Below are 26,898 nucleotides of genomic sequence, written 5' to 3' on the forward strand. Positions count from 1 at the left end.
ACTTTAGAGTTAACAGAGTTCTTCTGAAGTTGGTGAGATGAGACTAGTTAACACATAAAATAGTGCCAACATTATTGTTAGTTTTAATGATGAGTCAGAACAGGAATTTTCCACATCCATATAGCTAAAAACAGGCATGACTCATCACAATGGGTGCCTTTGAAAATGTGATCTGTCACTCCCTGTGGAACGTATCAGACGGCACAATGTGCTCCTTAATCGGGCTGCTGGATTAATTGAATGGATGCAATTAGCAAATCGCAAAGGCTGTAATTTTAGAAGTACTTTTGCAAACAACAAAATATCCTGTCTATTTCTGCATAAAAACTGCTAATCTTGATGTCGATCTGTACCAGTTAGGAGGGATGCACCAAAACCAATACTAGTATTGAATATCTTTGCTGATACTTAAAATGAGCTTGAACGGGTATCGGTTTTATAATCCTGGTGCAGCTGGTATCCTGATTGCGCCTTTCATTAGTGTATTTACTGGATGATTTTGGCATGGAACATCTCCCTAATGTTTGAAATTTTATTCCTACAAACCTGGTCAGTAGTTCTTTGAAGTATAAATAACAGTTGCATAACACAATTGGATCTCTTGTGTAATAAGTTGTTTTAAGGATATATGTACCAATTTCCATCCTTACTCTGGTATTGGTGAATATCAGGTTTCAGCAGATGCTTAAAATAAAAGTATTGATATCAATAGTGGGACTCGAAAGGCTGCATCACTACAAACAAGCTCTGAAATATGTAATTCTTGTATTAGTTTGTTGGTTCATTGGCCTCTTTCCGTCTTTTTGTCCATTCTTCTGCACGTGTTTGGAAGGACAGTGGCTCAGTAGTTTAATCACTCATCTACCAACCCATAGGTCTAAAGATTGATTCACACTTGGACCAAGTTGTTGTGTCCTTGGGCAAGACACTTTCCCTAGTATGACAGTGGTGTGTGCGTGAGCGTTGGGCCAATGATGGCACAGTTTGGCAGCCTCACTTCCGTTAGTCTACCCCAAGGCATCTATGGCTACAATAGTACAGCTCATCATGGATGTGGAAAGAATAATACAATTTAAAGTGCTTTGGGTAACTTGAAAGCAGAGTACATCAGTAATTAGCTGTAGAAGTTACTTTTTTAACCCTCTGCAACTCAGATCTTTTCATATTACAAAAAAATATATATAACAAAAACCTCCCCATTATTTATTCTACAGATGTTAAAGGTGCATGGTGCAGTTTTTCTGGTGGAGAGTCCTTCAAATGTTTTTCTTTGTGGAGATGTTATTGCTTTGTCTGGAATGTTGCAAATTATGATATAAAATCTTTCAGCATCATGGAGACCAAACCAAAGTTACAGGTCAGCTCTGTGGAGAGACAACCGTGCTCACAGTCAGAATACCTGTTTTCTAGGTATTCTTGCGTTTAATGTTTAAAAGTGGAACGTTCCAGGCAGAGCATTGACATATACATAGAAACAAGCAGGTGATGGACCCCCAACAAAAAAGTCACACTGTGCATCTTTAAATATTGAGCCCCAAAATATATTGTTAGAGCTTTCATATATTCAACAATAAAGTAAGTTGAAGTAAGTCATAATCATCACAGGCCTAATCGCAGTGCTTCTTAAAAAGATCACAATAATCGGATATTGTTTCCAAATCGCTCCCAAATCCCAACTCAATTCCTTAATCTGTGTGTTGTCTTTGCAGCCATGATGGAAGAACTGCACAGCCTGGACCCCCGCAGACAGGAGCTGCTGGAGGCGCGCTTCACTGGGGTCGGCGTCGCTAAGGTTTGTGTTAGAGCAGATGTTGTGGAGGTGGAGCTGCGTGAACTCATGTCAAAGTGCTTGTAATCACAGGTTTTCCTCATCACACTGTTCGTGAATAGGCCTGTCAAGATAACACATTTGTGAGTGATTGATTGCTTTTATCTGGAACATGATAGAACACATTATAAATAACAAAACATGATTTGACAATTTTTTAAAAAGCTACATGTAATACAGGAATAAATAGTTTGTCAAAAAGGATATGGAAGAAGTTAAATCTTATTTAATCCTACCCCCAACACATTTTCATGTATATTAGAATACAATCTGGCCTGACTGTTATAATATTACTATTATTTGATACAATGCATATACTCATGTGTATTGTACTTGTATCGAAACGAAACACACATTTTGAGAAGGTATCGATGCTAAAAAGTCACATTCACAGAACAGAAATTAGTATCTTTAGAATGATCTTGAGCTGTATCAGAACAAGTATAAGGGCACATAGACTAGTATACACCCGTGGACCAATATGGACTATACCATACATTTGAAATTGTAGTATCGTAACACTAGTACAGAGTTCAACAAACTAGTTACTGTGTAATTGCATACCTCTATTACCCAGTGATATTTTTCGTCCCTGCACTGAGTAAAGGCAGTAGTTATACAATAACACTGAAACTAATTCATGTCACCCTAAAACACAATTATGTCTTCTAAATGTACAGAATAATTAAAAAAACATGATCTTCAATAAATAAATAGCAAAATGAAATACTGTAGGAGTTAGTTTTTATCTATAATTAATTTAAGCAGTTATTTATTGAACCTTTTACAGCTCAATTCATATTGTACCACAGAAAAATAATATACATATTTATTTTTTTATATTTTCTTTAATCTTCACTTCTGAAACTTAGACTCACTGAACACCTTCAGAAAACTACTAAAAACTCACCTTTTCCTCACAGCTTATAACATGACTGCTTCCTCACTACTTGTTATGTTTGTCCTGTCCTTGTTTTGTGTCAAACTATTGTGAAGTGTCTTTGAGTTACTGTGAAAAGCGCTATTTAAAAGTGATGTAGTATTATTATTACATTATTTATTCAACCTTCTACGTCTCAACCCTTATCTTACCACCAAAAATAACAAAATGTTCCCCACTAGTACATAAAAGTACCTACAGTAAATATAGACCTAAAATGTAATGCCTCATCTATCATTTGTTGAACGATATAAGTGGATGTAGAGATTATTGTGGCATATTTGTGAATCGATCCCGCTTCTGCCCCATTTTTCCACAGTTTAATTTCCCTTTGACTGATCTGGTCTCTCTGGCCTCTTTGTGTCTCTGGAGGAGGTTGAGCAGTGTCTGTGTTTTTTGGCTGGTGAGATGTGGCGTCTCTCCATGGCTCATGATGTAGTGGCTGTATATGCAGCAGTGATGGCTGCCAACAAGGCCACAGACGGGACAGGGGTGGTGAGAGGAAGAGGAGGAAGAGGAGGAAGAGGAGGAGAAGGAGGAGGAGGGGGGGAGGAATGCAGAAATAGTTATTGACCAGGTGTGAGTGGGGGCAGCGTTCAGCCTTGTACCTCACATTTGGTACATTGGTGGCCATGGCTGCAACGGCTGGTAATATACATATAAAATATTCATAGTCCTATTTTGACCATCTTTATCTTCACTATACTGACTCTAATGTGAAATATACATATGGAAATACCCTTTTTTTTATAACAAAGAGTGGCATTATTAAATCAAAATGAAACAAAAACAGAATAAAAAATGACTGATGAAGTTAACCTTTACAATCTTCACAACCTTCACAATGGGGAATTCTAGTGTTGCTACATACAAGATCAGTAAAAGAATAGAAATAGGCATTTAAAAATCAAGATAAATAACTATTAGAAGATACAGTTACATTTAAATTGAACTCAACACTATGCATCACTAATGTACTTTATTCATACATATATATATACATATTCTCTTTTTAAAGGTAAGGTACATTTTATTGTCCCCATAGAGAAATTCATCATTTGCATTTGACCCATTTTTCCATGCCGCTGGGACACCTCTTCAGGAGCAGTGGGACCCGTCTCCAGATCTTGAGCTAGTCTTGGTCTGGACTATTTGATTAGCTGGAGGATTTTACCTATTGTGCATGTTTTGTGTTGATGGGGGAAACCGGAGAATCCATCTGTCAGCATAATTTCAACCTGTATTTCGTTAAACGTGTATTTCAAAAAATGTTCAAAGCAGAACAGAAATAATAATTTGACTAGTCGTCTAAGAGAAAACTGAAATGCTGACTAGTTGACTACTAAAATAATGATTAGTGATCCATGGGTGTACACTTGTCTATGTGCTCTTAGACTTGTTCTGATACAGCTTAAGATCATTCTAAAGCTATCCAGGAATGGTTCATTTTTGTTCTATGAATGTGACTTTTTTTTTTGTTTCAATAATATTTTAGTATAGATTAGTAAATGATTTTGACAGCCCTATTCTCTATACAAATGATACTTAATGCTTAGGAATGGGACAAGATCTCATGAGACAAAATTGTCACAAGAGATCATTTCATTTCTCACATTACTGATCTCATGTTTACATTTGGATTGGACAAAAAAGGGGTTAAGTTTGAGTTACATTCTCTAGTTCCACAAGGCGTGCTACAATCATTAGCAGCAGCCCTGTTGGTGGCGTGTATGTAGAAGGTGATCTTGAAACAGTTTGGGAACCAGAGTGAGTCCAGGGATGGGCCCAGTGCCAACCTTGGGCACAGCTCGGCCCAGAGCGTGGCATGGCTTCTGCCGCAGAGAAAATGGCGGCTCTTGAAGGCATCACGCCACAACCTCCTGTCTGACACGGGATGTGATCTGCGTGGGGCTGGGTCTCTGTGTTATGGTAAATGTTATGGATATGATTAATTATGCCTTTAGTATTATGAAGAAGTCCCATATTTAAACAGCTGTTTATAGAATTGTACTTTTGTTATTAGTGAAAACAACAATGGTCTAGAAGTAAACTTGAAGGAAAAGGAGTTTTTTTCTTGCACATTCTGTTCTGTTATTTTCGTTGCCGATTATTACAATTATATAAAATGTCCCATGAACAGTTATTTTCTACCCTTTTTATCACAATGAACAATACTATTGTTTATTGTCCCATTTGTAGCACTTGTCTTTCATATGCGGAAGACATTTCCTCTCTTTAATCAATTCTGTAAAAATCAGCACCCTTTCTCAGTTCTTTATGTAGATTTTTCTCCTTTTTTATGTTAGCAGCCATGTTTATTTTAACGCGAACGGAGCTTCCCGTCTGAAATCAGGGAGACAGGATACAGCTCTAGACGCATCTTGTCTTTGTAAAGTTTTTTTTAAAGAGTATGGTTCTGGTTGGGCTGGGACTGTGTGAATCTTGGAGGAGGAAAGAGCCAGAAAATCACCAGGAACAAATCTCGGCTGCTGCCTGAAAGCCTTGAATGTCACCAAGTAGTTTTGTCTTGACCTTGAAAGCACTGTTTCTTTGTGGCATCATTAAAATCCCACAAATGAAAGAAAATTGTTGTTTTTTTCCAAGGATGAAGTCTGCTTCTGTCGCAATAGTACTAGAAATTCTAAAAAGTTTGTTATTATATTATTCTATAAAATTATTATTATTTTCTATAACTATAGGTTTTATTACTCAGATTTTTAAACTCAGATTTAATTAATATATATTTATTTGTGTGTTTCCTATAGATTTTGTACAGACTATGTTAAAAATACTTTCAATATTAATAATTTTCTTTAATGCAATTTGTGGAGTTTTAATGTCATTTACTACCAGGATTTCATATTTTAGCAGTATGATCATTTTAATTACTTTTATGTTATGTGATATTTTGTTATGCTAATGTCTAGTCCATTTTGGGGGTCCATCCTAGTCTATTCTGTTAATGGGAAACACTGGGATATATAAATATGGGGGGGTAAAAAAGAAGAAATTTCTAAAGTTATTCCAGAACGCATTTTCTCATCTTGATCAAAGCTTTTGTATCCAACATTCTCAAATAAGCAAAGCTTCTCTTTCTTACTCACATCTGTAAAGGTGGAAATAGTCGGGCGAATGGTGAAGTGGAGAAAAATGGCCGACATTATCTAAAGGTGACAGACTGAGGGAGGAATACATCCCCGGCCGCATGCCTAATGTTCCTCCATTTTAGCAGGGTTCAGTGAGGGAGCTCCGCTGTGCTCAGAATCACTAAGTGTCTGCTCCTGATTGGACACTGCCTGCTGAATTCTGATGTGACTTGACTGACAGCCATCACCGGGGAGGCTGCATTAGAATGGATACAGGGCCCAGGTTTGGTTAATGGTGTTTTAGGCCCATTTTGTGCATTCTCCAACCATAGCCATCTCCCCCAGTGTTTCCGATTAGTAGAGGACACTATGGTGACTCACCAACAATACTAAAATTTTGATACTAAGGAATAAAAAACAATTCTGATACAACAATGATAATTAAAAACACACAATAGAATGTAATTTTCAACATTAAATCGTAGTACTTCCTTTTATATTACCATGTGATGTTATATCTAATGTAATAATCCCTCAGTAATCTCTCAGTCATCTTGGTAGGTTCCATAGTGATCCATGGGCGTATACTAGTCTATGTGCTCTTATACTTGTTCTGATACAGCTTAAGATCATTCTAACGGCATCTGGAAAAGGTTAATTTCTGTCCTGTGATTATGACCTTCAGTTTCGATATGAGAATCAAATGAGAATCTAGTTTCAATACCAGTTTTAGTATTGATTAGTATCAGATTTTCAATACTTTTGACAGCCCTATTCCCAATACAGATGATACTTAATGTTTAGGACAAGATCTCATGAGACGAAGTTACCACAAGATTTTGCGCACATTAAATGATCTCATGTGTTTACGTTTGGATTGGACAGAAAAGGGGTTAATTTGGGGTGAGTTATTGAGAAGCTGTAGTTCAATAAGGACAACAATGACAGCAACAATATTAAATAAAAGTAAATCAAAAATGTTGAGGCCAAAATTGTGAACTGAACTTCACCGTTTATAGTTTAGAAGTTGAGTCAAAATCTCATCTGGTCTGGTTTTCGTGATCTCGTTTCATTCTGTGAAAATTGTATCTCACCCCACTCCTAGGTTTTAGTATTCAGTGTTTCCCATTAATAGAGAAGAAAATAAACACTGGCATTGTCGCATACTACAAATGTATTAAATTTAAAAATGTATTAAATAAAATTATGCAAATATGCCTTTTCATTTTACACAATAGTCTAATCCCATAGGAAACACTGTGTCCAATTTACATAGACGTATTAAAGCAAAGCCGCTAACGTTTGTGTTTTTGGTGTATTTTAACTTCAGGGTTCAGGCCAAAGTCAGAATGAGTCATCCAATCAGAGCCTGTGCAGCGTGGGCTCGCTCAGTGACAAGGAACTGGAGGTTGGTGCCTGTCATATTTTCACCTTTTTTCTCTAAATGTTATACCTTCTTTAAATAAATGGTCTTGATCGCTTTGCTGTAGACTCCTGAAAAGAAGGCGAATGACCAGAGGGTACGCAAAAGGAAAGCAGACCACTTTGATGGCAGCCAAGGTGAGTTTTATCTTTAATTAAGCTTTTGACATAACTTTTTTAATATTTGCAATTTATTCAGTGTTTTTTTTTTTTTTTTTTTCAAATAACCCATAATATATATGCACATAGTTTTTTCCACATATAGTTGATATCAAAGTAATATTATATGTTAAGTCTTACAGTGACTAAGAAATTGTATTAAGTGTGGAGTAACTGTAAGGTAAAATGTAAAGGATTTCAGTGGTTTTCTGAAGGGGGAAAAAAAACAAAAAAACATAGCTATTGAAATCCTATGAAAACTATTGAACACTCTTGCAGAAAATGTACTGTATGAATGTCTAACCTGACTTCCTCCCTTTAAATTTTTTTATTTATGACATAACTCTTTTGAACACTGTGCATTTATTGAACCTTTGCTTGTCTCTTACAGGCAAAGCAGGAGTAAGAGGACATAAAATTAGTGATTATTTTGAGGTGAGTTTCTGAAATCATTCTCTCTAATTGTTCCAAAACGCTGCGTAACATTTCAGACTTTGTTTTTACCCCTTCTCTTTATGTCTTCTGTCTCTTGCCCTGGTCCGTGTGCCAGTTTGCGGGGGGCAGTGGGCCTGGTACCAGTCCCGCCCGCAGTATTCCCCCAGTGGTCCGCTCTTCTCCTCAGCACTCGCTCTCAAACCCTCCTGTTACGGTGAGAAGAAGGCTTTTCTTTCAAGTCTGCTAACACGTCTTTCTGTTTTCCCTTTTCCATACTTTCTATCTGGATATTAATATGAGGCAATGAATGGAGATTTGATCAATAGCAAATGTCACTGTATACGTAGAAGCAGCTGGGATCTATAGCTTTTTCATGATTCAATTCAATTACGACTCTGAGGCATTTTTGTTTTACCGCAATTTACCATTCATATGAAAATGGTGCCTACTTTTTTAAATGTGCAGAACTGCAAGATGAACTACTGGCTTTTATTCAACACTATTTTATTTATTAGTGCATTGTGTAACTTTTCTGATGGAGGGTCCGTCAAATGCTTTTCTCCATGAAGATGTTATTGCTTTGTCTAGGATGTTCCACAGTCTGGTATTAAGTCTTTTATCTTGATGGAGACAGAACCGGACCAAGTTACAGGTCAGATCTGTGGAGTGGCAGCCCTGCTCACAGTCAGCAAGTATCAAGTATTTTGGAGCTATAAACCCAAATGTAATTGAATAAATGTAAGGTAGAGCTGTTTAATGTCATACTGTGGAACATTCCAGGCAGAGAAATGACATAGAAACAAGCAGGTGATGGACCCCCCCACCAGAAAAGTTACACAATGCACCTTTAAATGGATCCTTGAGTTGTTTTTATGTGATATGGATTATTTTAGCTGGTAGTAAATAATATTGGTATTATGACGGTGCATCTAATACAGAGCAGCTGTTAGCGGCGCTTCATGCTATCCATTTAGTTTCTTTGCAGACTTGTATAAGAGAAACTACAGCTAACACGCGTCTGTCCTCTGCAGGGAGTCTTTCATTATTTATTTTTTAGTAAATATATTATATAAGGGGGTCTCAAACTGTGACACTCAAGCTCCTTCAGGTGGTACTTGGAAGGCTCCTTAGTTTGTGGGTTTGCCTAAATTAGACTTTGTCCTCCTTGGATAACCTTGGATAATTTCTTATTTACAACTACAGTGGAAATGTTAGTCTACTTTTAGACCTGGGTTAGCCCGAGATTAGACCTGGAATGGTCCTGTTATAGACTTGGTTTAGATCTGGTGGTACTCAGAAAGCCAAATCCTTTCTTTGGTAGTACTTGGTTTGTAAAGTTTGAGTTGTTTTATATTATTTGTGTAGAATTATAACAGAAACTCTGCTTTGGAGCTGAACAGACTTGGACAAATACCAAATTGTGATTTTCTGGCTTGATTGTGATTGAAATTAGACTTCGTTTTCGCTGCAGTCTGTCCAGTTCTCCATGCACATTTTAAACCCATCCAGTACAAGTAACATTGTGAAAAATTCTGAAATACAAACTATTAAACGAGGGTGCATAGTGGAACTTTTTTGGTGGATATCCTGTAGAATACTTTTCTCCATGACCAGACCAAACGAGATCAAGTTACAGGTCAGATCTGTGGAGACTGAACCCCACTCACCCTGTCACAATGCCTGTTTTTCTATGTATATTTGAGCTATAAAACCACCTGTAATTAAATAAATGTATGGTAGATAGTGTGGAACATTCCAGGCAGAGCAATGACATGTCCGTAAAAACAAGCAGGTGACAAACCCTCAACTATAAAGTTCCACCTTTAAACACTTAAATAATTTCAGTGTTTGCAATTTCTAGTTGTAGCATTTCTTTTTTATGTGTTGAATTAGTTTTGATTAAATGTATTTATTTTTGTCTCCTTCAGGTGCAGCAGGGAAGCCCCTCCTCTGTTGGTTCCTCAAACACAGAGCTGTCCTCATGTTCCCTGAAGCCTCTGTCTCTTCTCCTGCTCCACAAAGCCACACAGGTGACTCCACTGCTCCACACACGCACACACGCACACACGCACACCCGCACACACGCACACGCACACCTACACACCTCCTGGTTTCTGGTCAGATAGTTATTACACTGAGAGCAGCTATTAAAATGAGAATTACATTTTGAGATGCGCTGGCCAGACATAACTCTATAATCATGCATCTATTTGGGTGCGGTATTTTTGAAGAACTTAATCATTTCTTTTCAGATTTTAAATGAGAATATCAGAAACTCAGATGGGAGCAGGAGACGGTGTTCTCTTATTAAGTTAAATGTTACGGTCTATTACACGATTTTTCTTTATCTATCTTACAATTTTTAATAATGTTTCCTCATCACAGACATACCTGGAGTTGTGTTTTGTTTCATTCGCACGTTTAACACGCAAACCCTGCATATTTATTCTGCATTCTTCTCCCAAGCAGAAAACCCTGTTCTATCTTGTGATGTCATGTGGTAATACAGGAAGTGCACCAATGTGTTTGTAAACTCCATACACTTTCAGTAGAATCATTTGGATGATTTCCAAATGATTCTAGTGACCCTGGAGTTGCCATTCTCTACTAAACAAAAGGTAAATAGTAGGTGGTAACTTGAAAACTACCTCTCCGTGACATCACACGGTGGAACAGAGCATTTTGAGCTTTGGAGATGTAGACAGACTAATAAAAAAGGATTACTCAAACATGTACCACAAAACACAACTCCAGTTTTGTTTTTATATTATTTACATTATGTTATTTACATTATAACATGGCTTAAAGCTCAAGAGTATTGCATAATATAGGACCTTTAAAGACATACAACTAAAACACATGCCCAACATCTTTTTATAATAAAGGCAGCAGTATTATTAAATTGAAATGTCAATGTGCTATAGTTATAATGAATAATAATAATGCATTTTATTTAAAGAGCTCCTTTTTGGGCACTCAAGGACACCGTACAAACAACAATTAAGACACAATTAAAAACAATCAAACAGTACAGGACAGCTTCTAAAACATCAGGACATTAATGGGGGTAGGCTCATTTAAACAAATGGGTTTTGAGTCTGGATTTGGATGTTTGGAGTGAATCAAGATTACGTAGGTCGGGTGGGAGTGAGTTCTAGAGCTGTGGAGCAGAGTGGCTCTGCCCCCCAAGGTGACGAGGCGACAGAACGAAATGTTTTTCATCAAAGTAAAGAGTGCATACTTTGAGAATTTGAATATGAAATCCTTTAAAAATATTTAGTAGTAGTTTTTTTTCTAGTATTTTGAACTGTACAGTAACCACACTTTAGCTCTTATGATCACAGGTCAGATCTCACATGGCAGATTTTCACCTGCATCACACTGTCACTGCAAATCCATAATTCAGTCCTCAATTTCCACCGTCCCAAATTAAGTGCACCAACAACCTCCTCCCCAGGGCCAGTCCACAGGAAAAATGCCAGGGCCGAATTTTGTGTTCCCAGTCCGACCCTGCACACTATACACAAATAACATAATTACGAACAGTGTTACTCTGCTCCAATGCAGAATGGTTTTGGCTCATAAATAATTTATTCATTCCGCTTGGCTAAAAATCACAATAAATATTAAACATATAAAACGCAACTAACTTTCTAAGAGAGAGTACTAAAATTGATAAATAAATGGATTACAATTTATTCATTAGTACAATAGCAGCTGGATCGAAGCTCCTTTTAAAATTATTTGTTCTATATTTTTTCAAACATGCATAAGATATAGAAGATATTAATTTATTTTTCATGCTTGTAACTCATCCACTTTGAGGACAAAATGTTCACTCATGGCCTATGACGAAGAGAACGAATAGATTACCTTTTTTGTAATTATATAAAAGAAAATTTAACAAAATATTAGTTTGCTACTCAAATAAGATTGCATATGTGCATCTTACAAGCCAAGAATACAAATAGGACATTACAAACTTCACCAGTCAGTTCCCACAATGTTGTATTTTATTATAGCCCATATTACACTACTTTCTGATCTCTGTTTAATGTTGTATCCTTATCACAAACAAGCCTGGAGTTTTATTTAGTTTCATTCACACATGTTTAACACACAAACTCTGCATGTTTAAGTTGAGTTCTTCTCTCAAACAGCTTCACTAGAATCATTTGGATAATTTCAGCCCTGGAATTGCCAATCATTACTGAACATAAGGTGAAATGTAGCTGTTAACTTAAACTATCGCTTCATGACATCACAAGGTGGAACAAGGCATTTTGATCTTTGGAGACGTAGATAGACTAATAATTAAGGATTACTCAAGCATGGTGAATGAAAAAAACTAAACAAAACACAACTCCAGGTATGTTTTTGATGAGGTAACAACTTTCAAGCATGTTTTAAAGCTCACAAGAGTTAAATTTGCGTAATATAGTACTTTTAAGTTACAATCATTATTTGTATGTTTCTCTTATAGTCGGACCTTACCTTAGAGAAACTAACAGCAATAGAAAACAACAAGAACTCTGACCTGGAGAAGAAAGAGGGTCGAATAGACGATTTACTGAGGGTATGTGATATGAATTTTATTGTTTATTCAATTAACAAACTATTTTAAATTACTTTTTACTTTTAAAATTTCTATGGACTGCTAAATTGTCTTTGTTTTCTTTTTAGGCAAACTGTGACTTGAGGAGACAGATAGATGAACAACAGAGGATGCTGGAGCGATACAAGGAGCGCTTAAATAAATGTGTGACCATGTCTAAGAAGCTGTTGATTGAAAAGGTGTGTTTTTACTCACTGTAGACCATAACAGATGTTTTACTGATTTAAATGCACACAATGGAACATTTCTGGAGGGTGTCTGCCATCTGCTTGTCTCCTTGGAGATTTCATTGCTTTACCTGGAATTTTCCACAGTATGGCATTTATTTTTTATTGTTTTATTTATGCATTTACCTTTTTAATTGCTCATAAATACCTAAAGTGTCAACTGCTGGTCTTGATGGAGATGGATAAGTTTAAGGCCGTATTGTGGAAGTTCAATAAAATCTCCATGGAGACAAGCAGTGGCCGACGCTCGTACAGAAAGTTACATAGTGTGTCTTTCTTAGTCTATTTAATTTTTGTTGTATTTTTGTGTTAAACCTATATAACTCAAATGTTTTAGTTGAGCCATCACTGTGCAGGCATATCTTAAATCAACTACAGCCTTGCTATTGTTATATTTTTTGGAAATTAACTACACCTTTATTTATATTATGTGTCTTTAATTCTTTCTGTATTTAATTTTTGTTGTATTTTTTTGTGTTTCAGTCCAAACAGGAGAAGATGGCGTGCAGGGACAAAAGCATGCAGGACCGGCTGAGACTGGGCCATTTCACCACAGTGAGACACGGAGCCTCCTTCACAGAGCAGTGGACAGACGGATACGCCTTTCAAAACCTTATCAAGTAAACATCACGATTTTGGTCTTTTCAATCAATACTTTGCAGTGACATCACTCTGGGGGTGTTCTACGTGTGTGTCTCTAATGGCGGGATGTTTACCATGAAGAGTTACCATGGTGATGCAATGACCTCATTTGCAAAAATTTGCCAAAAAAAAGTTTTAAGATAGTCTGAAAATTCAAGAAAAAATACAAAATGGATTTAAACTGCACATTTTCAGAGCCTGTGATCAATAAGTGTCATGACCCTGTTCAGGTGTTTGATTTACAACAAAAAGATGAGGGTGACTAACTGAATGATCAAATTGTGTTAAAATAAAGCACAGATTAAAGTCTAATGAAGTCTCAAACAGAACAGTCCCTACAGTTAGCATCACACCCCCAGGGGATATTTAACGACATCAACTGCAAAGTATCAATTCACCAAACTCGTAGTGCATATTTGGTTTTCTCAGAAGTACTCATAGATTTCTGAAATGTTCATGAATGTCCTGTTTTATTGGTGCCATTTTAAGGACTGTCACCGTTTAAAAGGATTTACATTGCTTTAAATTGTTAATAAATGGCAATGGGGCTAATTTTGTATCTCTCTGAATCTCATGAATTGAAGGAGTATTAAGGGCAAGGCCTTTGAGGGAATTGGATTTCAGTTTTAATTCTATCATTGACAGTCCTTTAATATATGTAATCCGCTTAATGGTTTTATAGCTTGACAGTTAAAATCACTTTACACAAGACATCACTGAATTAAACTAAGCTGTTATAAAGGCGTTGTTAAACATTGTAAAGATGATACCACAATATTTCTTGTAAAACTATGAAACAAGAACACAACTTCAGATATGTTTTTGATGATGAAACAACATAACAGATCAGCTCATAGCGTAATATGGGCTCTTTTAATGTCTCATCAAAACCATTCCTGTTATATTCTGAAATCCAAGTATTTTAACTAATGTAGTGAATGATTATCAAACCCTGTTATGCTCCTTTTAAACATCTGTTAACTAAATTTCCCTTGTGCATTTGTCTTGTGTTTCTAGACAGCAAGAACGGATCAACTCACAGCGAGAAGATATCGAGAGGCAGCGGAAACTACTGGCCAAACGCAAACCCCCCTCCATGGCCCAGACCCCCCCTCCCAGTTTAGAGCAAAATAAACGGAAAAGCAAAGCCAACGGCACAGAGAGCGAAGCGTAAGTTACATTTGGATCAATTCAGCAAACATATGGTTTAGGGCTGTATGCTTTTTAGTTGTTTAGTCAGTTGGTAGGGATGTAACGATATCCAAATTTCTCAATATATTTTTTCATTATGCATCTTACGGTACAATACTTATTTCAATATTTAGGTTAAAAAAATTGTGAATGTACTACTTTTTTCCTTAAAAATACCCTGGCACACCTTTGGTTCTGTTAAACCAAAGATTTAAGATGTAAAAGTGCTTACTAAATTATTTCACCATGTAAATTGGACTGAAAGTAGTAGTAGGGACGGGACAAGATCTCGTGCCACAAGATCTCGCAAGACAAAATTGCCATGTGATTGTGCAAACATACTGAAAATGATCTTGTGAGATTTTTTTTCTCACATTTTTAACTTTGGATTGGATACAAAAATGGAGTTAAGTACTGGTGATTTACATTTTTGAGAAGTTGTAGTCCCATAAACCATAGCCACAATGATAGCAGAAATATTTGTTCAGTTATTATAAATAATCACAAAATCTCGTCTTGTCTTGTTCTTGTAGATCCAGTCTCTTGTCTCGTCTCATATTGTGGAAATTGTATCTTGTCCCACTCTCAATATGTCGTTCTCTTTGTTCCTTTTAGCTATTGCTGCACCATAACAATGAATTTAAGCAAAAAGAGAGATTTGATTTATTGTGATGGCCCACGATATTATGGAGAGACTTTTGACTATACAATATCATGAACTTTTGGTTATTGTTACATCGCTATGTATTAGTCAACTATAATATGAGTATTTTTAAGGAAAACCATAGAAAGAATTCATGGAGTGAGTTAGACAGAGATTAAGAAGTGAATGATGAGCCTTTTGTACAGGAAAATCCACTGTTTACGGGAATTCATGCAGTTACAATAATTTATGTATACAGAAAAGTACACGTAATCTTGCGAGCACAGTTTGGGGTCAGATACACGGCCAAGGATATGTAATAGATAGGTTTTTGGGAGCTTTTTGTTAGCACCAGGCCATGCTTACTTTTTATTTGACCTTTATGCAACTTAAAGGCTTTAGTCAAACAATCTGACATGTAAATCAACTGCAGCTGTAATACTGTATGTAGTTTATGGAAATTGACAAAACTTTCATGTCTTTTTAGGTTATCACAAGCAGAGTATCACGAGCAAGAAGAAATTTTTAAGCTTAGACTAGGCCATCTTAAAAAGGTAAGATTTTTTTTTTTTTTTTGTTTTTTGGCATTTTATTCACACTAAAAACACATAAACCACTAAAACTGCAACTAGACAGACACTAATCTATGAACCTGACAAAACCAAAACCAGACTAGAACTGAATCAAGTCATCAGCAGAAACTGGGCCTAAACCAGGACAAAACCTGTGTACATGTATGGTATAATGTATACTTACAACATTCCTGTCTTTCTGTCTTGTAAACAGCAGGTGTCTGTGTTTGAGAGCTGCATTAAACAGAAAAGGCACTGAATCACTATTAAAGGTGCAATATGTAACTTTTTGGTTTAGGGGTGAATTGCTCTGCCTGGAATGTTCGACAGTATGACATTAAACAACCCTACTTTACATTTATTAAATTACAGGTGCTTTTATAGCTCCAAAACATCTAGAAAAATGCCCTTTATCTGATTTGGTCTTCATGAAGGTAGAAAGGTTTAATACCGTACCTTTGAAGCATTCCAAACAAATGGAGAAAAGCATTTGAAGGACTTTCCACAATAAAAGTTACACAATGCACCTTTAAGGTAGTCAACAAAATCTATCTTAAAAAAAAGTCTTGAAAAGTTACTCATTTTGAACAAGTATCAATACAAAACCACATCTTAGAAATGGCCTTGATCTTTTTTTGAACTAGTATAAAACCACATGGAAAAAAATATTACTATTTTGTGTTGGATTGCGTTACATTCTATTGTCAAAGAAATTTGTTTTCAAGTATCATTAATCACGATTTAACCAAAACCTAACTGAAACTAGGCCAAGAATAAACCAGCATCAGCCAAGTCCTCATAAACTGGGCCCAAACCAGAAATAAATCAGTGTATGGTATAAATTACTTACAACATTCATGTCTTTCTGTCTTGTAAATAGCAACAGAATCACTATTTAAGTCAAGAAAATCTATACCAAAACTAGCATTGAAAAGATACTTGGAATTTGACGTATCAATACTAAATCACATATTAGAAATTGCGTATTAGAATGGACTTAATCTATATCGAACTAGTATAAAATGAATCAACTATTATTTTGGGTCTAATATAGTTGCATTCTATTGGCAAAGAAATGTGTTTTTAATTAAGAATCACTGGTAATGAAATCCACTTTTTCCAAAAATCAAGTTTGGAATTTTAGTATCATAAATCACAATATAACCAAAACCGAACTGAAACGAGACCAAGACTAAACCAAATCATTATAAACTGGGCCCAAACCTGGACAAAGCCAGTGTATATAAATTACTTACCACATTCTTGTTTTTCTATCTCGTAGGAGGAAGCAGAGATTCAGGCAGAGCTGGAGAGGTTGGAACGAGTCCGAAATTTGCACATTCGAGAACTCAAAAGGATCCACAACGAAGATAACTCCCAGTATGATCTGGCACAGTGTTGCTGTTAATGATTTTCTGTTATTTATTTGAATATTAAACCATCTTAACCTCTATTTTTATTCTGAACAGGTTCAAAGATCACCCAACGTTAAATGATAGATATCTGCTTCTTCACTTACTGGGCCGAGGAGGTTTCAGTGAAGTTTACAAGGTACAAGCTGCCAACATTCTCCCTATTTTTAAACAATTTATGTTGCTGTAAATACACAGTTAAGTCTACAAATTCACACCTACACAGAGAATATGCTGAAACTGCTTGATGGTTACGGAGTCAATGTTTTGCATAAACCATTTACAAGTCGACAAGGTTTTTACTGACAACTTGTACCCACTTCAGTAAATTTATTTCATATTGGGTTTAGAGGAAAATACAGTGTTACGTTAAATATACACATTATATATGGATGGAGCAAAGTGGACTTGTGGTTGGTACATGGTAGTTTTACAAGAAATATAAGAAAATCCTAAAATGTTGAACTTGATTAATTACTTAAGTGTAGTGATGGGGGAATGGAGCCTTCGTGAAGCATTGACGCCTCAGTCACAATATTGTCTCAAATGGTTCGACGTGTCTGAGGCCTTGGAGAAACACTGACCTCTAGTGGACAAATTTAACCATTGGCACACATGTGTCTCAGCATCGATGAAGTATTGTTAGTGTAAGACAATACTTGTGTGCAGAGCATACACCGTACCTAACAACAACAACAACAACAACAATAATAATGATGATTTAAAATAATATGTAAAGAGCAACATAAAAAGCTGCTGTAAATAAGAAAATAGGTGACCTTGTTAGGTGGAATTAGATCAAAATGATCCCAAAACATGGATTACTTTATTCCACTTGTAGATGCCATCAAAAATGAAGCAAATGCCAAAAGTCACCAAAAGTCACTAAAATCACCACTAACGTCACACAACACTCCTCACTACCCAACAGTTTTAAGAAATATTGGTGCATCTTTTATACTGTAGCAGTTTAGCGCTTGTCAAACCACAGAAGTGCGCTGAACACTCTGAAGTACTTTGAACCAATCGCAGAGCGGAACATTCGCTGAGCCAATGAAACGCTTCGATACACTGAAGCGATTGACACGCAGAGTGAAGCAGTAGAGGGAGGGACTGACACTTCCACACTTTGGTCACGTGAGCGGCTGCTGCGAGACGAGCTCCGAGGCAGTGCTTCCGAGCACCGTCTCATTTGCCCATCACTACTTAAGTGCTCAGACTTTTGAACTAGCCCTATTAAAACAAATATTTGGCTGCCAGTTTGTGCCATCAGTCCCTCTGAGCACCAACACAACACTCATGCTCCACTTTCATACTAGGGAATGTTAGTAAAGTGCTTGCCCAAGGACACAACAACCCAGCGATCTAATATCCAAGTACTAACCAGGCCCAACCCTGCTTAGATTCTGAGATATGACGTGATCAGGCTTTGACAAAGAGATTGTCTGTTAAAGTACTTTTAAAGATGGGAATATATGAGTAGGAGATGCAGATGTTTTAACAAGATTTATAGATGTAGCTTAAAAGAAGATGGTACTTCAAGAATGGATGCAACAGTCCATTGTAGCAGACCCAGTATTGTAGGAGATGTAAGTATACTTATATGGTATGTTATCAGAGTGCCTCAGCTGTGCGTAGTTCACACAATATGAGCTGAATTACATTGCACTGGGATGACATCATGAGCTTTTTGCAGTAAATGATTTAAGTTGGTGGAGAATTTAGTTGGTGCCAAGAATGTGCCATTGTTATTGTAATAACAGTGAAAGATTAGGGCTGCTTAATGTAACATGTAAAGCCACACTGCAGCAAGACGTTAGGCATAATGTTGGTATTAACGGGCCCATAATACGCTATTTTCTGATCTATGTTAAAATGTTGTTTCCTCTAAAAAACATACCTTGAGTTTTGATTTGTTTAACATACAATCCCTGAATATCTAGGCTCAGTTTTTCTCTCAAACAGAAACTACACTCTTCCACCTTGTCATGTCATAATTCAGGAAGCACTCCAGTACAAAAGGTGAAGAGTAGCTGTCAACTTGAAAACTACCACTGCATCACAGGGTTTTGACGATGTAGACAGACTAATAATAAAGGGTTACTCAAAAGAAACTAATGAAACAAAACACAACTCCAGGTATGTTTTTGAGGGGGTAATAACATTATAACACAGCTTAAAGCTAACAAGACTCAATTTTGCGTAATGGGACCTATAAATCATCTTGATAATTATATTTTTCAGGCTTTTGACTTGACGGAGCAGAGGTACGTTGCCGTTAAAATCCACCAGTTAAACAAGAACTGGAGAGATGAGAAGAAGGAAAACTATCACAAGTGAGTCCTGTTTTACCCTCTCGAATCTATAGGCTTTTCTAATGTAAACAGTTACGCTACTCATGTTTGCTTTGTACATGGAACTCATCATGTCATCTCTGGGTTATGTAGATTAACAATAATAACAACTCATTTTTAATGTCTTTAAAATATGTTGTGTTTTCCTAAAGGCACGCATGCAGAGAATACAGAATCCACAAAGAGCTGGACCACCCTCGAATAGTTAAACTCTATGACTACTTTTCACTCGACACAGACTCGTAAGTAACTTTTTGAAAAACAGTAGAATAAATGTGTGTGTTTTGGTTTGTGTGGATCAAGGATTTGTATTTGAATTGGAAGGTAGCTGATTCGTAAAAATTAACTCACTATGTAAAAGTTGAATAATTATATTCTGATCTAAAGAAAAAACAAACAAACACATACACATTTATGCTTAGTAGCTTTATATTACTTTCAAATTAGATCTGCTTATTCTGAGTAGGGATGGGCATTCGATCAAATTTTCTTACTTGATCGTCGGGAGAATTAACGATCAATTATCGATTTAATCATTAATGTTTTTTATATTAAAATTTATCATCATTATTATTACTATCTGCACTTCTAATCTGCATAAATAAATTCAACTTTACAACATATAAACCGTAACCACTCTAGAGCCACATCAGCCCGTTTGACATTATAATTGTTTAATGCAGCTTTGCACAACTCTCACAGAAACGAAACTTAAAACCGCATGGCTAATTTGCATAAATTAAGCAAGAAAAAAACAGCTCTTGTGCGCTGATGCGACATGACTCAGTGGAATACAGGTTAGTGTGACCATATTTGCGTTTGTCAAAACCAGGACACCGTATGGGGGGTGGGAGGTGGGGACTCGTCATCGACATTTAGCTACTCTCACCTGGCAAAGCTTTTTCCCACTGGACACCGAAACATATGTGCTGCTTTGTACACTGTGCACACGGACTCACACTTGTCCCGAACGCAACGGAAAGTGTAGAATTTCTTGTACAAGTCATTGTTAAATACGCATTTGTGCTTCGGCACGTTGCAGACTGAGCGACTGTTTGTGTTTGCTCGCTCCTTCTGAGTGCAGAGAGACACGTGTACGGATCACTGTTTGGTCACACTACACACAGCAACCTACCTCTGTCGATTAAAATGAAAGTAATCGATGAAATTCGTAATGATCACTTATCGATTAATCAACTAATCATATCCATCCCTAATTCTGAGAGTCTACTTCAGTGTTCGGGATGGGACGAGACACAATTTTCACAAGACAAAACACACCACGAGATTAGATCCATGAGAACGAGACAAGACGAGATTTGGACATAATTTGTAGGCATAGTAGTGCAGTTCATTTCACAATTTCGGCTTCACTGTTTTTATTTATTTTATGCAATACTTGAGCGGCCACTGTGCTACTGCTTTTTGGAACTACAGCTTCTCAAATTATATCACTCACCAGCTCCTAACTCTTTTTTTAGACCAAGCCAAGCCAGAAGTAAATTCAGGGGGAAATAAATTTAACTAGATCATTTTTCTTATGTGTGCACAATCTTGTGGCAGTTTTGTCTCGCGAGATCTTGTCCCATTCCTACTCAGTGTGATTGATAATATCCACTGTCACTCGCTCAGAGCGTGTCGGAGACGGACCAGTGTAAGTAATTGTTGCGGAAAATGTAAACAGCTGGTGTCTGTGTTTGAGCATAGAGCCACAGTAAACAGAAACAAATAAAAACACTGAAAGAACTTGAAAAGATGCTAATTTCTTACAAATTTAAGTATTCAAGTATGGATACAAAATCACATACAGGCCAGAATTTGACCTTTCCTGTCTACTGTAGATTAAGAATGATTTTGATATTTGTCAGAATTAGTACAAGACCACATCCTGTTTTTTCCTTTTTTTTTATTATGATGGAAATTTGCATGAAGCCTTTTTAGTTTCAGAATCAAGATTGACATTTTACTACTGTGACAACACTAATCACAGTATAGCCATCTGTCCAGCCTGACAAAGCGTCACAGGGATCATAAAATTTGTGGATTTTCAGTTGGGTTGATGGACATTTGATATATGACACCATAAAATGCTGTTTGAGCTGGTGCAATTATAAAATCATAAAGGCCACTACAATTAGTATCAGTTTGTATTTCAGTCTTTTCTCTGGACCCCGAACAGATCCTAATTTTAAAATGCAGTACTTGAAAGAAAAACGCAATAAGAATTTGCTCCATAATTGTGCAGCTTTTCCTTTAAAACTATAAAGCGATACATATTTGTGTTGTTTGCTGTGCCCCAGGTTCTGCACGGTGCTGGAGTACTGTGAGGGCAATGACCTGGACTTTTACCTGAAGCAGCACAAACTGATGTCAGAGAAAGAGGGCCGCTCCATCATCATGCAGATCGTCAACGCGCTCAAGTACCTCAACGAGATCCGACCGCCCATCATCCACTATGACCTCAAACCTGGTACGCAAATACACTACGAGAAAAAATATTATAGATTGTGAGCTAACCTTATTTCACAATTCTGAAATTGCCCATATTACGCCATTTTCTGATCCATGTTATAATGTTATTTCCTCATCACAAACAGACCTGGAGTTGTGTTTTGTTTCATTCATTTCACTGTTTTTAAACTCCAGACACCTTCCCTAGAATCATTTGGATAATTTCAGATGTGGAATTGCCGATCTCAACAGAACTAAATGTAAAAGGCAGCTGTTAGCTTGAAAACTACCACAACATGACATCATGAGTTGGAAAAGTGCATTCTGACTTTTGAAGCTGTAGACACACTAATAATAAAGGGTTACTCAGACAGGTATGTTTATTTTAACATGGCTTAAAGCTCACAAGAGTCACTAGGACCTTTAAATGTGCAATACTCAATTTATGATGAAGTAAAAATTGGTTTTGCCCAAATGCATTTATTGCACAAGTGGCTGTTGGGGCTGTTTTTTTGTTGTTGTTGTTGTCCATATCTAGTTATAATCCACAAACCAAGAAGTGAGACTGTAGTGCTGTTAGCATGCCAGTGATGCCCCGACTTCTCTCTAGTTTCTGAAAGTAGTGAAAAATGCTTAGAAACTCTTTGCGGTGAATAATCATTTTTACCATCTGTCCAGGAACAACAGATGAGAAATACTCTCTCTGGCTAATTCTGGTGCTTCTTAACGTACACTGCCTCTGTTAAATGAAACAAAAATAAATTAGGATGCTTGGAAAGTTAGAAGTAAGTTTGGAATTTTAAAACAAAAATCTGACATTATGACTTCTAGCCTCCCTCCCATAACCCTTGTTAGTGCAAAAATGTGAGCAGCTTACAGAAAAGAAGCAGTGCAAAAAGTCGTTGCCACTAACCTGCTCTGGGATTTTTCCACTATGTTTAATGAATAGTTAATGATGGAAAAGTCTTGTATCACACCTCAACTCCTGTGAGCTTTTAGTCATTTTATAATGTTGGTTTCTCAGCAAAGACTTACCTGGAGTTGTGTTTTGTTTCATTTATTCATGTGTGATTAATCTGATTAATCCTCTATTCTTAACTTGTCTACATCTCCAAAGCTCAAAATGCTCTGTTCCACCTTGTGATGTCATGTAGTGATAGTTTTAAAGTTAACTACTTCATTTTACCTTTAGTTTAGAAGTAGTGGATTTGCAGTTCTAGGGCTGAAATTATCCAAATTATTCTAGTGAAAAGAAAAACATAGTGCAAGATTTCCTATATTACCTCATGACATCACAAGGTGGAACAGAGTGTTTACATTTGAGAGAAGAACTCAGCCTCAATATGCAGAGTTTGAGTGTGAAATATTAATAAAACAAATCACAACTACAGGTATATTTGTGATGAGGAAATAACATAACAGATCAGAAAATAGTGTATTACAGGCCCTTTAAACTTGATGGGAAAACAATACCTTGTGACCAAGTCCACACATAAACCCAAGTGCTTTTAAAGTGAAATGAAAGCTTTATGTGAACCATATACACACCCAGTCTAACTACTGAATTACTGCTTTGTATGTGGGTCATCACAGCCATTAAATTCCTTTGAGCTGAAATCCAAACTTGAAAACGCGCTGACGTGTTTTTGTTCCTCTAAATCTTCTCTTCACTCTGGTTTTAGGTAATATCCTCCTGGTGAACGGCACGGCCTGCGGGGAGATCAAGATCACAGACTTCGGTTTGTCCAAAATCATGGATGACGACAGCTACAACTCTGTGGACGGGATGGAGCTGACGTCGCAGGGAGCAGGGACTTACTGGTACTGGTCTTTTAACCTCCGGCTGTCAGAAAAGAGCTGTCGTGTTTAATTCAAAGGCGCCATGTTCAGATTTTTATTATGTCTGACACTTCCAAAAGACAAAAGGCAAGGGAACATTCACAAGAAATTCCCAAAATCCTTAGCGCTGAGGTGGATTTTTCCTTGGGTTTGTTCTCGTCTCCTTTTCCAAACTTCATGTATGCAGGTGGCTCAAAAGGGGAACAATCAGACCAATCACAGGGCAGCATTGTGATCTGAAGTTAGAGGGAAAGGCGTTCAGTCAAATCAAATCAAATCAAACCTGGCAACAATGTAGACGTGGTTCCTAAACCTGTCTTAAACCAAAATGCCTGTTGTTAAATCTAACCCTAACGTTCAACTGATTGTGAAGTACTATATACCATCAAAAATTCTGTCTATAACTGTCCAAGTACCTCTACATTGGACCAAACTGCTATAATGTGTAAACTAATCTAAATCTTTCCATCTGTCTGAAGGTACCTGCCTCCTGAGTGTTTTGTGGTCGGTAAAGAGCCTCCAAAAATCTCGAATAAAGTGGACGTGTGGTCTGTGGGAGTCATCTTCTACCAGTGTCTGTACGGCAGAAAGGTGAGAGCACAAGCAGCATTTTACTAAAACTAACATCTACACAGAGTAATAGTTAGACTGCTGCATTTATTAGTTCTTCCATCATAGCTTGCAGGTCCTATGTTTAATTCCTGAACAGATTTTCTATATCATACCAAGAAAGACATGTGCAATAAGGAACTTTGCCTGAATTTTCATTGTTTCCCACAGCTTTTGTTCAGACTTGGGGGGCACAAATATATATTTAGATATTAATAATTTTCTCTCCTATAACTTGCACAGTATAAATGTTGCTTGTTTCCTATATTTCACCTTTAAGCAGCCTGGACTGTATAGTTAGATTGGTTTTCTTACAATACAGTGAGCAACAAAGTGTGATTTTATAGTTTATAGATCCTGTTTGGCCCTATTCTCATCCAGGTTTAGTTCTGGTCTAGTCCAGGTTAAATTCCAGTTTTAGTCCCAGTTTTCCTCTGGTCTGTGTGCAAGTGTTAATGCACCTTTGAACTCTATTAACTTCAGCTCATCATGAGATCTTCTAAAAACTTTTTTTTTTTCTTCCACAGCCGTTTGGACATAACCAGTCACAGCAGGACATCCTCCAGGAGAACACCATCCTGAAGGCCACAGATGTGCAGTTCCCTCCTAAACCTGTAGTCACACCAGAAGCTAAGGTAAAAGGAGCCTTTACAATATCACAGGGACAAAGGTTTACCCAAGACCTAATATTATATTGCTAATGAGGTGTGACTTCCAATTTATTACAAGATTTGTTATTGTTTGCAAAATGGAATCAACTTCAAAATATTTTAAGAATACAAATAATAATGCTCAAAGTCTGTGGTGGTAATTTACTGTTGTAGCCACAGCTGACCCCTCTGACCATCACCAACACTCACTCAGCACATTCATACTAGTCAGTGTGGGTGGAGTGTCTTGCCTAAGGACACAACAACAGTTTCCACTTGAGCCACTGCAGCGCCTGGTGTTCCCCGTGGTCTCTCATCCAAGGACTAACCAGGCCCAACTGTGCTCAGCTTCTGATATCAGATAAGATCAGGCACTGACAAGATGGTACAGGAATGCACAAAATATTATCAGAGAAAATCTCAAAACCTCCATTTTGAACTCTTTTATAATAGTGTCAAGGAAACATGTGTCTTCTATTTGCAACTGACTTTACTTTACATTTTTACCTTTAAAAAGAAAAAAGAATCTTGATTCTATGCTGTTGTTCTGCTGTTTCCCCCAGGCCTTTATAAGGCGCTGTCTAGTGTACCGTAAGGAGGACCGTATAGATGTGCACCAGTTGGCCAGTGACCCATTCCTGATGCCCCACATCCGAAAGTCAGTGAACTTCTCGGGGTCTTCAGGGACCGCCGTCGCCTCCACCTCCAGCTCCTCCAACAGCAGCGCCTCCAACTGAGCTCACCCCACACAAACTGAGGGAGGTTTACAGAGGGATGGGTCTCCACATCATCCCAGAGCCATCGTGAAGAGCCCACGGAGAGTTCAGACAGGGCAGTGGGGTGGTGGTGCCCTCCGGCCCTCCCACCCCGGCCTGCTTTCTCCAGAGGGGGGCGCGGTTCTGGGGGTCAAAGCCCTGGAGCGCATGGGGCAAAGAGTTTGGCGGTGTGGTGTTTGGGGACTTCTTTACTTTTCTGCTTCAAATAAAAAAAGAGAAATTTATTAGAAGTATGGATCTGCTTCAGCTTGGCCATAAGGGACACAGTCTGCTGAAGGCCTACATCTCCCATAATGCATCACTCCCATGCATGAGCTGGTCCGGACCCAGCCTGACGTCCCTGAGCTCAAACTGATATTGTCCGTTTGTCCGTTAAACAAAAATACAAGTTTGGGCCTGTTTTAAACCCCAAAATCTATATACCGCTAAGTCCTCTTCTGGATGCCCACATGTCCCTTAAATTCCATATATTTTGTTACGAGGAGAGATGAGCCCTTCCCTCCATTTCCTCCTTGTTCCTTTTCCTGTGACCAAAGCTTAAAACTTCCAGCTGGTGGCGCTGTTCCACCAATGTTTTTATAATGAATGGTTTTAGAGATGTGTTACTTGATATGGAGTGAAAGATATTGAGGATAGAGACCCCATTTTACATTTTTTAAAAAGGTTTTCAATTTGAGCAGTTTTATGGACAAACTGTTGTTTTTCAAGTTGCCTTTTCTTAGAACAGTTCTCGTTTTGGTTGACCTCCCTCTTCACCATAACACATATTTATTTAGGTATGTTTGAATTTATTTTTGGCCAATGAAATGCAAGGAACTGCTTCACCTTATAGTACTGTCGGGGGGAGACTGGGCCTTAGCCGAGTTGCATAAACCATTAAATACTATTGGTTAAAACGTGCTCTCGTCTTTGTTTTCTTTGGTTATGCATTATACTGTTTTAAAAGCTCTGAAAATAATGATCTGAATTGAAAGAATAATGACTATTATTTTTTTGTAATACATTTAAAAGTTTATGTTCATCTGACGCTTTTTCATAGATTATTTA

General features: G+C 37.2%; 1 protein-coding gene across 2 annotated transcripts in view; it reads left to right on the forward strand.

The window, feature by feature from the left end:
- The window catches only part of tlk2 (tousled-like kinase 2), a 28,245-nt gene extending 1,494 nt beyond the window's left edge, over nucleotides 1-26,751 (forward strand). Inside the window, exons 2-21 of one of the 2 annotated variants that reach the window (XM_020926261.2) lie at nucleotides 1,710-1,792; nucleotides 7,185-7,262; nucleotides 7,345-7,414; nucleotides 7,827-7,870; nucleotides 7,986-8,084; nucleotides 9,799-9,900; nucleotides 12,354-12,446; nucleotides 12,554-12,664; nucleotides 13,196-13,332; nucleotides 14,372-14,524; nucleotides 15,676-15,742; nucleotides 17,043-17,140; nucleotides 17,230-17,311; nucleotides 19,417-19,508; nucleotides 19,679-19,768; nucleotides 21,827-21,996; nucleotides 23,660-23,798; nucleotides 24,296-24,407; nucleotides 24,953-25,060; nucleotides 25,639-26,751. In XM_020926261.2, coding sequence (XP_020781920.1) covers nucleotides 1,712-1,792; nucleotides 7,185-7,262; nucleotides 7,345-7,414; nucleotides 7,827-7,870; nucleotides 7,986-8,084; nucleotides 9,799-9,900; nucleotides 12,354-12,446; nucleotides 12,554-12,664; nucleotides 13,196-13,332; nucleotides 14,372-14,524; nucleotides 15,676-15,742; nucleotides 17,043-17,140; nucleotides 17,230-17,311; nucleotides 19,417-19,508; nucleotides 19,679-19,768; nucleotides 21,827-21,996; nucleotides 23,660-23,798; nucleotides 24,296-24,407; nucleotides 24,953-25,060; nucleotides 25,639-25,812 — 2,100 coding nt within the window. In that variant the 5' untranslated portion in view covers nucleotides 1,710-1,711 and the 3' untranslated portion in view covers nucleotides 25,813-26,751. The remainder of the gene's footprint in view (nucleotides 1-1,709; nucleotides 1,793-7,184; nucleotides 7,263-7,344; nucleotides 7,415-7,826; nucleotides 7,871-7,985; nucleotides 8,085-9,798; nucleotides 9,901-12,353; nucleotides 12,447-12,553; nucleotides 12,665-13,195; nucleotides 13,333-14,371; nucleotides 14,525-15,675; nucleotides 15,743-17,042; nucleotides 17,141-17,229; nucleotides 17,312-19,416; nucleotides 19,509-19,678; nucleotides 19,769-21,826; nucleotides 21,997-23,659; nucleotides 23,799-24,295; nucleotides 24,408-24,952; nucleotides 25,061-25,638) is intronic. The other variant, XM_055152644.1, reaches the window with a different exon arrangement.
- Nucleotides 26,752-26,898: the final 147 nt, after the last annotated feature.

Source organism: Boleophthalmus pectinirostris, unplaced genomic scaffold (genome assembly GCF_026225935.1).
Source record: "Boleophthalmus pectinirostris isolate CB_2022bp ecotype Guang Dong unplaced genomic scaffold, ASM2622593v1 HiC_scaffold_17, whole genome shotgun sequence".
Lineage (NCBI taxonomy): Eukaryota > Metazoa > Chordata > Actinopteri > Gobiiformes > Gobiidae > Boleophthalmus > Boleophthalmus pectinirostris.